The 14,961-nt window shown below is 39.7% G+C and overlaps 1 protein-coding gene across 1 annotated transcript; it reads right to left on the minus strand.

Annotated features, from left to right (window-relative positions):
* Nucleotides 1-397: 397 nt before the first annotated feature.
* Nucleotides 398-1,294, minus strand: LOC127095222 (cation/H(+) antiporter 15-like). The gene has a single exon (XM_051033941.1). The coding sequence runs from the start codon at nt 1,292-1,294 to the stop codon at nt 398-400; it is 897 nt and encodes a 298-aa protein (XP_050889898.1).
* Between the last annotated feature and the right edge of the window lie 13,667 nt (nt 1,295-14,961).

Raw genomic sequence — 14,961 nt, forward strand, 5'->3', positions numbered from 1 at the left:
CATATCTAAATTATATAAAATAATACTCGAATATTTAACATAAGACAAACTAATAGAATATAAAAAAGACTGTTTATTATATTAATGTATAAGATTTAAAAGATAAAGATTGAATAGAATGGAGATAAAATTTAGTAATATTTTATTTTGAAGTGATTTATTAAAAACATGTAATGTAGTTACTGGGAGACCATAAAGTGATTTAGCTTTTAAAAAAATAAATTGAAATATGGTATAACAAATAAATGGCTTTACATGATGAACTATAATCACCTAATTTATAAAAAAATGAAAACAAATCATTCTAACTATATAAAATATTAATTAATCCAAAACTTTGTGTCGTCGATCAATCTTTTACAAATTTTCAGTATCACTTTTCACTTCATGACATTTTCTAACAACGTTTTCTCCCAACCAAATATTGTTGTACAATAAGCACAAAAGATTGCGTACCAAAGCTAGTTGAGACCATTATGTCACCTATAACACCAAGTTCAAGATGGTCACACCATTCTAACAACCTAGAAAAAATCACAAAGTTCTTACCACTTCCTTGTCCAACAATGTATAAATCATATTCAGGTTTATCAATATCGTTAAGAAGTGTCGGAGTCTCTTCGCCCATATTCGAATGGACTTCCTTCTCTGAGTAAACAATTGAAGCGTTATTGTTCACTGCCTTGTGCCTGAAGGAAATTATACACTCTTTATCCAACTCTTTTTGCATCATATTATCTATAACCGTCGACAACATTCCGTGACGAGACTTGCTTTTTTCCATTTTTAATTTTGTTTCTTCTGTAGCCTTACCTAATAGATTGATCCTCACAACGTGTAATTGTGTTCCTAGATGCCTATCCATTCTCCATGCAATAGACAAGGCTTCACGGTCGTCAGGTCCACCGATGAAAATCATTATAATGCATAGTTTTGTTTCTAAAAATGATCTTAAACCGCGGTCCACAAAGATCCCTAGTGAACAAGGTGCTTGTTGTAGAATATTTTTGTTTATCTCATAATGTTCATTGTGGATTATTTCCGGAGCATCTTCTATTGTTGAGTACTCTTTGTGAAAGGGAAGGAGAATTAGGTTGGCACGTTTCTCTTCAGCAACATTGTAAATGTCCTCATGGATAGTTGTGTAGGATGAGACAACACTTGACATGTCAAACCTAACCGCATTATATTGTTCTACGAGTTCTTCAAATGTGTTAGTTATGCTCTCAAACTCTAATTGTGATTCATAGTTGGTTGCTTCTGTGCCACCAACCGTGTTGTTTGAATTATCCATTTGGGAAACAAGAATAGTTGTGCCATGTCTAGGTAGTTGAACTAAGTGAGCTACAGAGACATGTAAGAACAAAGTTGGTTCTACAATGTATCTCTAAGATTTTGATGATAACAAAGGATGAAATAAAAATGGTACCCTAATGAAATTTTTCGTAAGTTGCAGGACTCTGATCAAACAATCAGATAGATAAAACATCAGATACAGAATCCAGCGATTAAATGCTACTCAGAGGAAACGCGACCAGAAGGTTCTGACTCTAATCAAAACGCAAGAACCAGCAAAACAAACAGAAGTCAGAAACTCTGTTAAAGAAGAATGAATCCAGACTCTGAATCTGAAGAAGACAAGATAAAAGAGAAACTCTGATACAATCAGATAGAAGCAACCTCTGAAGACGAAAATTGACTAACAAGACCCTGAATACGGATTCGCTAGCTCAGAAAGCATAACCATGAAGAAATCTGTTTTTAGAAAGAAACTCTTTCTAGAAGGAAATTATGACGCGCCAAAAACCGTTTTAGAAAGAAACAAGGAGAGTAATGACAATAATCATTCTTCAATGACCAAGATCCTATCATCATCCAACGGTCCTCTCAAACTCCTATATAAAGGATGGAATGCCTCACAAGGAGCTACACCTGAGACACACAAGAATACAAACATCTCATTCATCCTCTTTTAATCTTTCACGAGCCGCTGCTCTTACGTGAAAATGGTTGTTCTTATATTTCTGTAATATTTGCTTGTTGTTAGAAGCACTGTGCATTACAAATCTTATCTAAGATACTTCCTCAAGTGACTCTGTGCAGTCTGAATACTTGAGGGGGTTAAGGGATTATTCTCTTAGATGGTTGTTTGTGTGATATTTCAATATTAGTGGATTAAGTCCTTTTTGAAGGCGAAATCACCTTGGCCGGGTGGACTGGAGTTGCTTTGAATTTAAAGTGAACCAGTATAAAATTCAGTGTCAAATTCTTTTTACACTGTGTGTGTCTAAACTCTTAAAAAGTTTTATTTTCCAAAACAATTCAAACCCCCTTTCTTGTTTTTCTCTACCTTCAATTGGTATCAGAGCTTCGGCTCTGTTATTGATTCTCTAATCAAACACTTAACAGTGTAGAGAGATCCAGCGTGAGAAAAACACTATGGCCAACACCAATGAAAGAGATAGTTACAATGCTAAACCTCCAATTTTTGATGGAGAAAAATTTGATTATTGGAAAATAGAATTGAAATTTTCTTTCTGGGCTACAACGCTGATCTATGGGATATAGTCAAAATTGGCTACACACCACCTGTGACTGACGCTGGCGTTGCCATTCCCAGAAGCAGAATGACAGATGATCAGAAGCGTGAATTCAAAAATCATCACAAAGCCAGAACGATACTACTAAATGCCATTTCCTACAATGAATATGAAAAGATCACCAACATGGAAACAGCTAAAGAAATACTTGACTCTCTGAGGATGACTCACGGAGGAAATTCTCAAGTCAAAGAGACAAAGACTCTGGCTCTAATTCAAAAATATGAAGCCTTCAAAATGGAGGACTATGAAGCTGTAGAGGTAATGTTTTCTAGATTTCAAACTTTAATTGCAGGACTCAAAGTTCTTGACAAGGGCTACACAACTGAAAATCATGTCAAAAAGATTGTCAGAAGCTTGCCAAAGAAATGGAGACCCATGGTCACAGCTTCAAAGTTATCAAAAGATCTGAACAATATCAGCCTTGAGGAACTCATCAGTACTCAGAAGCCACGAAATAGAACTAGAGGAAGATGAGCCTCAAAAGAAGATCAAGTCTATAGTGCTAAAGTCCAGATCTGAAAGACGCAAACCAGAAAGAAACAAAGCCTTCCAAGCTGAAGAGGAAGACAATGACGACTCTGAGAAGGAAGACTCTGACGACGAAGAAGAGTTATCCCTTTTGACCAGAAGAGTAAAACAACTCTGGAGAAAAAGGAATAATAAATTCAGAAGACCAAGACCCAAGGGAGATCGCTCAGAATCAACTTCTAGAGGTAAGTCAAACAAAGAAATAACATGCTATGAATGCAAGGAAACAGGTCATTACAGAAACGAATGTCCCGAGCTGAAGAAAGAAAGATCCAGAAGAGAAGGTTTCAAGAAAAGCTCATTCAGAACCAAAAAGGGAATGATGGCCACCTGGGACGACAGTGGATCTGATTCCTCTGAATCAGACTCTGAAGAACAGGCAAATGTTGCACTCATGGCTACCACCTCTAGAAATACATCAGATGGAGAATCTGATTCTGAAGAGGTATTTTCTGATCTTTCTCGCTCTGACCTTGAATCATGCCTTTCTGAAACTCTAAACTCATATTAGAAACTTAAACAAAAATTTAAAGCTTTAAAAGAGGTTCTTGAAGGAACCATCGAAGAATGTGATAAGCTTGAGATGACAGTTTCAAAACTAAAAGATGAAAACCAAACTTTGATAAAAGAAAGAGACTCCACAAACAAACAATGTTCAAAACTTGAAGAAGCATTATCTCAAGCCCCACAAACTTCTAACACAATAATATATGAATATGAAAAATCTTTTCAAAAGTTTCTAAAAAATGGGATAGAAAGAAGCAGAATGGCATCCATGATTTATGGAGTCAGTCAGAATAATAAAAAAGGAATAGGGTATGTCCCAAGTGAAGATAAGTCTTCTACAGATGACAAACCCAAATCTCCCTTTTCTTATCATTACACACATGCACAAGCACAACATTTTGATAATACTAGAAAGCCCAAAGTTCTAAGAAACTCTGGGAAAACTAATCACAAAGGACCCAAAAGATTTTGGGTACTAAAGGATAAGATTGTTTATGTTGCAGATATCTTATGCCGCAGAGTTAAGACACCAGTCATGGTACCTGGACTCTGGATGCTCACGGCACATGACGGGAAGAAAGTATATGTTCCAAAACCTGGAACTTAAAGATGCGGGCTTTGTAGGCTTTATAGGAAATCAGCAGGGAAGAATCAGAGGCTCCGGAACTATTGGTAATGGAACTCTTCCCTATATATCTGATGTTCTCTATGTAGAAGGATTAATGAATAACCTGTTATTAATAAGTCAATTAAGTATAACGGATATGATGTAATCTTCAATTAAAAACATGTAAATCAATTAATCAGAACAATGGAACAATCATATTCACTGGCAAGAGGAAAAACAATATTTACAAGATAAATCTTTCAGACCTAAAAGAACAAAATGTAAAATACCTGATGTCTGTTCATGAAGAGCAATGGGTATGGCATAGACGCTTGGGTCACATTAGTATGAGAAAACTCTCTCATCTAAATAAACTCGAGTTAGTCAGAGGTCTACCTAAACTGAAGTATTCTTCAGACGCTCTGTGTGAGGCATGTCAGAAAGGAAAATTTTCTAAAACATCTTTTAAAAAGAAAAATATTCTTTCCACCTCTACGCCTCTGGAACTTCTTCACATTGACCTTTTTGGGCCTGTTAAGACAGCGTCAGTCAATGGAAAGAAGTATGGACTAGTTATTGTTGATGATTTTAGTCGCTGGACATGGGTAAAATTCCTAAAGCACAAGAGTGAGTCTCACTTTGTATTCACCAGCTTCTGTTCCAAAGTGCAAAATGAATTTGACTCTAAAATCATCAGAGTAAGAAGTGATCATGGTGGCGAATTCGAGAATAAATTTTTTGAGGAACTATTTGACTCTAATGGAATATCCCATGATTTTTTCTACCCTAGAACTCCACAACAAAATGGAGTTGTAGAGAGGATGAATAGGACTCTCCAAGAGATGGCCAGAACCATGATCAATGAAACAAATGTGGCTAAGCACTTTTGGGATGAAGCAGTAAATACAGCGCGTTATATTCAGAATAGAATCTCTATAAGACCTATTCTGGAAAATACTCCCTATGAACTGTGTAAGGGAAGAAAACCCAACATTTCTTATTTCCATCCTTTTGGATGCTCTTGTTTTATTCTGAATACTAAAGAACATCTGAACAAGTTTGATTCAAAAGCACAAAAAGGTATTATGTTAGGATACTCAGAACGCTCTAAAGGATACAGAGTATACAACACAGAAACCAAAATTATGGAAGAATCAATCCATGTTAGATTTGATGATAAGCTTGACCCTAAAAAGTCAAAGATAGTTGAGAAACTTGCAGATTTGGAGATTACTCTAGCAGGTTCTGACGAAAAGACTAAAGCACCAGAAGTATCTAATAGACAAAAGCCAGATGAAACTAAAGCCTCAACCATCCAGAAGAAATCATGAAGTCACCCTAACATCTCTGAACATTTGATTATGGGAAACAAGGATGAACCTGTCAGAACTAGGTCAACATTCAAAGTATCTGAAGAAACTCCTCTAGGATTAGTATCTCTAACCGAACCTACTTCCTGTGATGAGGCACTTCAAGATAATGACTGGGTTCTGGCTATGAAGGAAGAGCTAGATCAATTCTCAAAGAATGATGTTTGGGATCTCGTCCCAAAACCTAAAGGAACTCATATTATCGGAACCAGATGGGTGTTCAGAAACAAACTGAACGAAAAGGGAGAAGTAGTCAGAAACAAAGCACGACTGGTGGAACAGGGGTACAATCAACAAGAAGGCATTGACTATAATGAAACCTTTGCCCCAGTCGCCAGGTTAGAATCTATTCGCTTACTTGTTTCATTTGTTGTAAATCATTCAATCAAACTATATCAAATGGATGTCAAGAGTGCATTTCCTAATGGTTATATATCAGAAGAAGTTTATGTCAATCAACCTCCAGGTTTTGAAAACTCTAAATATCCAGAACATGTTTTTAAACTTAAGAAATCACTGTACGGTTTAAAACAAGCTCCTAGAGCTTGGTACGAAAGACTAAGTAACTTCCTTTTAGAACATGATTTTATTAGAGGAAAGGTTGACTCTACACTCTTCTGTAAAAACATTAGAAATGATCTCATGATATGCCAGATATATGTTGATGACATTATTTTTTGTTCAACTAACCCTTATGTATGTCAAGAATTCTCTGAGCTAATGCAGGCAGAATTTGAAATGAGCTTAATGCTAGAACTAAAGTTCTTTCTAGGGATTCAAATCAATCAAGCTTCAGAAGCTACCTACGTTTATCAAATTAAGTACATAAAAGACATTCTGAAGAAGTTCGAAATGGCTGAATGCAAACCTGCTAAGACACAAATGCATCCAACCTGTATTCTGGAAAAAGAAGAAATTAGCAAGAAGGTTTGTTAGAAGCTCTATCGTGGTATGATAGGCTCTCTTCACTATCTGACGGCTACATGCCCTGATATTCTATTTAGTGTATGTCTTTGTGCCAGATTCCAATCAGATCCTAGAGAATCTCATTTAACAGTTGTTAAAAGAATCCCCAGGTATCTGAAAGGAGCCCATAACCTTGGCCTGATGTATGAGAAAACATCAGAATATAGGCTCTCTGGTTATTGCGATGCAGATTATGCAGGGGACAGAATGGAATGTAAAAGTACATCTGGAAACTGTCAGTTCTTGGGAAATAATCTTATATTTTGGGCCAGCAAAAGGCAATCAACCATAGCTCTGTCCACTGTAGAAGCAGAATATATATCAGTGTCCCTATGCACTACTCAGATGCTCTGGATGAAAAATCAACTTGAAGACCTTCTGATCTTTGAGAGTAACATTCCATTTTTTTGTGATAATACTGCTGCCATTTATTAAAGTAAGAATCCTATTTTGTATTCCAGAGCTAAGCACATAGAAATAAAACATCATTTCATTAGAGACTATGTTTAGAAAGGGGTAATCACTTTAAAATTTATTGATATAGACCATCAATGGGCTAACATTTTTACCAAACCCCTCGCTGAAGACAGATTCTCTTTCATTTTGAAAAATTTAAACATTCAAATTTGTCCAGAATAAAATGTGCCTCTCTGAAATAGCAAAATAAGACTCTGAAGTAAACATCTGGAATCTGAATCTGAATCTGACTCTGATGCTACTACCGGTTATAAGCTATCTGAATCATAAATCCTCAGGATCCAACCTTTTGGTATTCCTGAAGATCAGATAAATTAACATGTGGTACCTCATGCGTCTAACCTTGGAACTTCTAGACAGCTGTCTAGCAGAAATCAAGAGACAAACTCTTGAAATCTCCTCGAGCAGTGTGTTGATTTGGGGATTAGACCTCCATCATGGGCTGTAATCATTCTCCTTCAAACGTGCTTATTTGGTTAACGTGCTGCATTTAAAGTTTTAACAATTAAACTACTCTTATTATTGTCGTTTTGCATGCATCCTTATGGGTATAAAATCTTTTCACACACTATAATTGCACACTTTACACTCAAGTCTACACTAAACCCTCTCTCCCTCCCAGTTCTTCATCATCTTCAAGATTTCTGCAGTTCTTCATCAAGTTCTTCGTTCATCCTTCAACCTTCATCTCCAACCTTGTTCTTCATGGATGCTCAACAACAATCCGTCTACAACTTCTCTCAACAAATGAACTCAACGGAACAGACACCCATTTCTACTCAACAAACTACAGCAACCACCGGCGTCATCTCAACCCCCATCTACAGGGAACCCCATATCCTTGATCGTGAACCTCACATCCACCTAGCAACACCTTTTGAGAAGCTTGAAGTATTATGTGAGTCGCTAGTGGATTTTGAAAACATGAAAAAGAATGGTGTAGACCTAACTGAAGAGTTAAGGATGCAAGGGTGGGAAACCTATTTTCAACGACTCCATGGCCCTGCGTACACAAACCTGGTGAAGAATTTCTAGTGTTTCACAGACTCAAATGATCACTATATTGTCTCTTATGTTCTGGGAGTCAAGATAGTCATCACTAAGAAATCTATTGCCTCTCTTCTGAACATGGAAAAGACAAGAGGAAGACGCATATACAACATCAACCCTAGGGCAAAATATTTGTCCCAGGAAATCAACCCTACTATCTTCCAACAGAGTGATAAAGGTAAACACTCAAAGAACAAGGAGCTCCATCAGAACCTCCATGTTTGGTTGAAGATCATCCTAGGCACCATTCATCATCTTCTTGCGTCAAACTCTTTTGACTACATTAACACAGATCAGAAGTGTATTTTGTACTGCATCCACAAAGGGCTGAAACTGTGTCTGCCAGCACTACTCTTCAAATATCTCAGAGACTCAGTCAAAGACACCAGAAACAACATGAAGACCAAAAACTACATCCCTCTGGGAAGACTTATATCAGATGTTTTGATTGAGAGTGGATTAATGGATCACCTGATTCAGCTCAAACTCATGGAATATGTCACTATTGACATTGGAAAACCACTGAATGCTCGGAATCTGAAGAGCATGGGGATCATTGATTAAGTCAGAGCTAAACCAACACTTGACACCTCCTGGGAAGCACTCAAGGATCAGAGGGAGATTCCCAATGAACTCTATATGTTCTCTAAGATTGACCCTCCAGAAGTGGTAGCTTACTATCTACAAGATCTGGCCAATCAAGGGGTGGACATCTCTGAGTTATCAGTGGACTGGCTACCTGAGCATCCACCAAACTTGATGAAAAGAATGCGAGAGCCCTCTGAGAAGTCCAAGAAGGAAAAGATAGCAAGGCTGGGTGAATCCTCTGGGTTAAGACCTCCAGTCCCTCTGGCTGGCTCTCCAAGTAAGTTTATACCTCTCTCCCGCTCTGTTAAAATAAAACCTATTGCTTCTTCTCTTCCCCAAACCACTCCAATATACACCTCCTCTGAAACACCTCCCTCAACCACTAGAACCTCTAACCCACCCTCACTTAAATTCAACCTTGCTACCACCACACTACCTGTTTCTGAAGCAGAAATGCTGAATGAAACTACATCACCATCATCATCATCCTTACCATAATCCCCAATATATTATGTACTCTCCTCCGACAATGAACCATCTGACCCCCAATCCCCCACTCTGGCTTAGCTACAAGCCCGTGCTCTGGCCTCTCAACAACCATCACACTCTGAACCTGAACCAACAGTCACTACCCCACCCCCTGAATAAAATCCAACTACATATGAACAACCTAAAACACCACCACATGCACAACAACCAATCCACTCAACATCTGAACCAAATCCACAACCTAAACAAACAACACCGTCCCCCTCTGTCATTCCCACACCACCAACTTCTGTTGCCTCCATCACTCCCACTCTAAATCTCGGTGTCCTAAACTCACCTTCTCCATCCTCCCCAGCCTCGACCACTGAACCAGAAACTGCCTTCCCTACCCTAGAAGAAGCAATACAAGTTTTTGTAGAGTCTTCATTAGAGAAGATCAAGTCTCTGACTATCAATTCTGGCATCAGTGATGATCCCTCTGAAGTAAGGATCCACTGGAACAGAGTGATCAGTTGGATGACCTCTGAAGCCTTAAAACTGAAAGGCCTCTCTGAACAAGTCCACAACGACTTCATTAGAGGCGCTGGTATTAGGCTCCAAGATTGCTTGGCCAGAGAGGTTAGGAAGGAAGCAAAAGAGAAAAAACGTCTGAAAGAAGAACAGTGGATCAGAGAAGTTGAAGAGAAAGTCGTTGCTGATGCGGCTGCTACTAAGGCTAAGGTGTCGCAACCTGAAAAAAGGAATGCGAAAAAAACAACCGGCGAGAAAAGAGATGACAGAAGAGTCGCCACCGTGCGTTATTTATCCCAAAGGAGGGAAAGGAAATGCTCAAAGTAAACCTGAAAAGAGGAAAGGAAAAGACAAGGTCTCGCAACCAAATCTTGGGTTCGGGAGCCGATTATGCGAAGGGAAGGTATTAACACCCCTACGCATCCGTAGTACTCTACGGGATCCACTTTTGTTGTTCTTGTCTAAAGGGTGTAGGTTTATCTAATGTACTATTTACTAAAAGGGGGGTCAAAAGAAAATGAATTGCACGGATGTCGCATCCACTGCATACGTATCTCATATGAACATGAGAATCAGAGTCTTCGTAGCTCGGCTACCTAGGGGCTAAAGAGGAGTGTGCTCGCTAAGACATCGCGTCTTATGCCTACGTATCTCATCTGGAATGAGAATCAGAGCAAGCTGTAGTTCGGCTAACTACGGGTTAAGGGTTGTGGTTTTGGATGAACGACGTTACTACGCAATCTACCGGATGCTCGACCTTTGGAGACTTACTCGCCTGTAGTAGAAGGAGTTAACGTGTTCTTAGGAGAAGAAAAATCAATGAGTTTGTTTGTGTTTTAGGAATGCTCATGCAAAAAAGGAAGTCCTAGACGAAGGAACAATGCTACCTTAATTGACATGCAAACGAGAGACTCTACGAAGCCTAGCAATCTTATGGAGAAACGATCACACCACAAAAAACATGTATCTTAAAGTAAACACGCCAACAGGGGGGCTCAAACATACATGGGTAGGGCTTTAGTCAAGAGGGGTCATATCAACCTCGACAAACAAGCCATGGAAAGGTAATCAAATGGGCTCTTAACCACTGACATTGAACGTCAGGGTGAGCAAATCAAAAGGGTAATGAGGATAAGACCTTATAGCTCTTAACCCTGGCCAGGGTGAGCTTATGACAAAAAGTGGGGATTCAGAAAGGTGGAACCCTCTCCACTGACTGACCGCACAAAAGATCTTGGGCTTTTGTTCTGAAGCATCGACACGTAGTGTGATCTTAAAGAACGACACATTGAATAACGGGGGATTGATTACTAATCCCTTTTATCCGTCAATTGCATCTGCATGGAGGTCTTTGGGCACAAAAGTAAACAAACAAAAGAAAACATTGCCTCCTATTGAGGTCTTCCAGCTAAGAAAGCGGTAAAATGCGGGAAAGATGTAAAAGTACCACACGGATAAAGATCCGAAGTAATAGCAACTAACGACACAAGAAACCCAGAGATCTCTCAAGCTGGCACCACCAAAGAAAGCAAGTCAGCACAGGTAATCGGAATAAACCTCCAGGTGGTATCCCACAAATAAAGTGGAATGCCAAGGAAGCTATCCTTTCAGGAGTCATGTGAGCCCTCACAAAAAACTCAACAAACAGGTTAGAGTGACAAGATGGGGCGCAATCAAGAGTTGCCCCAAATCAAAATGTAACCACATGAATCATGCCATTAAAATTCACAAAAAGAGCTCACAAAAAGCAACCAAGTGTAGGAGGCCTAAACCTCTTGTTAAACACATGCATCAAAAGGGTATCAAAATTCAAAGTCAGGGGCAAGGATCCACACATCAAGACATGACATACATACTAAAACATGTGCCCACATGCAAAACCTAACGATAATACCTCATACATTCAGAGTATTCAAATTGAAAGCATAGAGTAATGGAAATAGGGCAAACCTGATTGGAGAGATCGAATGAAATTGAATTGCCCGGTTGGGTTTGCAAAGCAATCTGAGGGTTTATATGAGATGGAATTGGCTCTTTGCAGATGAGTTCCTTTCAGTCTCTGGAGGTTGCTCTGAACTATGTTAGCTCTTCTCTCACTATCTTTTTCCCAGGGTTTTTTGGGAGATGGAAGTCTAGAATTTATAACCTGATTTTTGTGACTTTGTGGGCTCAAAAGAGAGAGGTCCAAGTCCAAGATTTTTCTGTTATATTTATTTATTTATTATTTTTTTTTTTTCGTTTTTTTTTCATATATTTTTTTTTGTTTTTTTTTCGAAACGCGTGGGCTTCGCCTAGCGAGCATGACAGTTCATGAACAAACTTTTGCTCCTTCAAGATTAACGTTTTGACTGATGAATAGACCCCATTTGAACATGTTGGAAGTATCTCAAGCCATTCCCTTGTGTTGACTGATCACCCAGATAGGACCCACAAAGTGTCTTGGATGATATTCAAGTTTCTTGGATCTAATTCCGATTGACATGATGAAATGCAATATGAAATGTTAAATGACCTAAAAATGAATGCATGCATGAGGGGGGAAAATTTTGAGGTATTTCAGCTGCCCCTATTCAATCAACTGGAGACCCGAAAAGAAGATAGCAGCGGCTTTCGCACTTTCGAGGTATCAAGGGATTGAATACAATAAAAGCCCGAAAATTTGCACTGAAGTGAAGTGAAGTAACAATGCCTGTCAGAATCGGCAAAGAGGTGGTCTTGAAAGAAGAATCTGTCTGGTACGGTGAGAGTCAGTCTGAATACCGAAAAAGAATGTTAACCTGGATACCAAAATAAATGGTAACACAGAAATAACCATGGCCTGAATGCCGCTCATCAGTATGAATACTGGAAATGACTTCGATCTGAACATCGGAAGGTATGAGATTATTAATATCAGTCTGAACACCGAGAGGCTGGCCTGAATGCCACAAGTTGCGTCGACCTGAAAGTCGGAAACTTCTTCGATCTGAACATCGGAAAACTGGCCTGAATGCCACTTCGATCTGAATATCGGAAAATTGGCCTGAATGTCACTTCGATCTGAATATCGGAAAATTGGCCTGAATGCCACAAGTTGCATCGACCTGAACGTCGGAAACTTCTTCGATCAGAACATCGGAAAACTGGCCTGAACGCCACTTCGGTCTGAATACCGGAAACTGGCCTGAATGCCACTTCGGTCTGAATACCGGAAACTGGCCTGAATGCCACTTCGGTCTGAATACCGGAAACTGGCTTGAATGCCACAAGTTGCATCGACCTGAATGTCGGAAACTTCTTCGATCTGAACATCGGAAAATTGGCCTGAATGCCACTTCGGTCTGAATACCGGAAACTGGCCTGAATGCCACAAGTTGCATCGACCTGAATGTCAAAAACTTCTTCGATCTGAACATCGGAAAACTGGCCTGAACTCCACTTCGGTCTGAATACCGGAAACTGGCCTGAATGCCACTTCGGTCTGAATACCGGAAACTGGCCTGAATGCCACTTCGGTTTGAATACCGGAAACTGGCCTGAATTCCACTTCGGTCTGAATACCGGAAACTGGCCTGAATGCCACAAGTTGCATCGACCTGAATGTCGGAAACTTCTTCGAGCTGAACATCAAAAAACTGGCCTGAATGCCACTTCGGTCTGAATACCGGAAACTGGCCTGAATGCCACAAGTTGCATCGACCTGAATGTCGGAAACTTCTTCGATCTGAACATTGGAAAACTGGCCTGAACGCCACTTCGGTCTAAATACCGGAAAAACTTCATGCCTGTCAGCATCGGCAGAAATAGGGAAAGATAATAGAGGCGACGCATGGGCCAATGGCACTTGCTGGGGATAATAAAGGTAAGTCATAAACAATCTTCAGTCTGAGTACTGGAAACAACTTATGGCTTATCACTTGGGATACCGAGAATGTTTTATGCTTACATGCGTATGTTTGAATTTTTCAATGGCGTAATGCTTCATGAAAATGGAAATGCTATGCGATTTGGGAGGATGCAATGCAATATGATTCTACATGCAGGGATGCGAAATGCTGGGTAGAATGCCAAGCCGAGGCAAGGGAATCTGCTGGGGAAATGATCACCATCTTCTGGACCCTGGCAAGGCTGTTGGAGATGCACAGCGCAAAGAACTCTGTGGGGAAATGACCCACCACACGGTGTTCTAGCAATGACGAAATACCGAAACTCTGACTGGGGAGAGAACGACACTGAAAACCTGCTGTTGGGGAAATCGATAGTGGTTCTAGCAACCATAATCTGCGAGAGAGACGACTTAGCAGGGGAAGCAAACACCGATACGGTACCGAGATTCTGCTTCAAGGAAAGAGACCATGGATCCGGCGTCGAGATCACCGATCTGGCATCGAACCCTGAGGAGCAGCCGCTTCTGCTAGGAAGATACAGTCTGACACTGTCAACTCCGCTGGGGATATATAGTCTGGCATTGTCAACTCTACTGGGGAATGTATATTCTGAAACAACCGCTTGGGGGAGGTACAACAGTGAGAGCCTGGTGGGGATCGAAGAATCCAATGCTCTGATCAGCTCTGCAGGGATAAGGTACCAAATACCAACTGTTGAGGAAAAACATATGCGATCATCTGCTGGGTACCTTAAGGAAATGCCCCGAGTGTACCTGCTCTGAATAGACGGTCCAAAGCACTTGACATTTACAACAATTTTAAATGTTTATTAAGCATGTACTTGTAAAGCTCTTATGTTTCATGATGCAATGTTTATAAAAAATTCGGATGTCATTTTTGCAAACAAAACAGTAAAATGAAAAATGGACACAGTGATGTACTGAATAACATGATTTTATTGATTGACTGGCCTCTGAATGGGCATTTATATCAGGAAGCAATCCCTGGAAAGAGGTAATCGCACAAAAGATAAAAAACAAAAATTAATCTAATGGCAATGTGAAATGGATTCCTATTGGGTTCCAATTCTGCTATGACTCGCTCGTCTTCAAGATCCTCCAGATGATCAGCTTTCCAAAAAGAGCGATTGGAATGTTTCCTACCTTTCGGAAGTTTCCGGTTATTGACACGAGATGAGATTCAGAACTACTCAGAACGTAGTCATTCGTTTAATCCCTAACTTTTTCCTGGATCGCCCTTTTCGGGCTTTCAATCCTCCGGGATACCCATTTTTGCCTAAGTTGCCTTTTCAGGTTTTTAACTTACCGGGTGTACGATCTTTTCATTTTTAATCCCTAATTTTTGCCCGAACCTTTTCATTTTCTTGGTTCGTCGGGATG

This window comes from Lathyrus oleraceus, chromosome 6 (genome assembly GCF_024323335.1).
Source record: "Lathyrus oleraceus cultivar Zhongwan6 chromosome 6, CAAS_Psat_ZW6_1.0, whole genome shotgun sequence".
Lineage (NCBI taxonomy): Eukaryota > Viridiplantae > Streptophyta > Magnoliopsida > Fabales > Fabaceae > Lathyrus > Lathyrus oleraceus.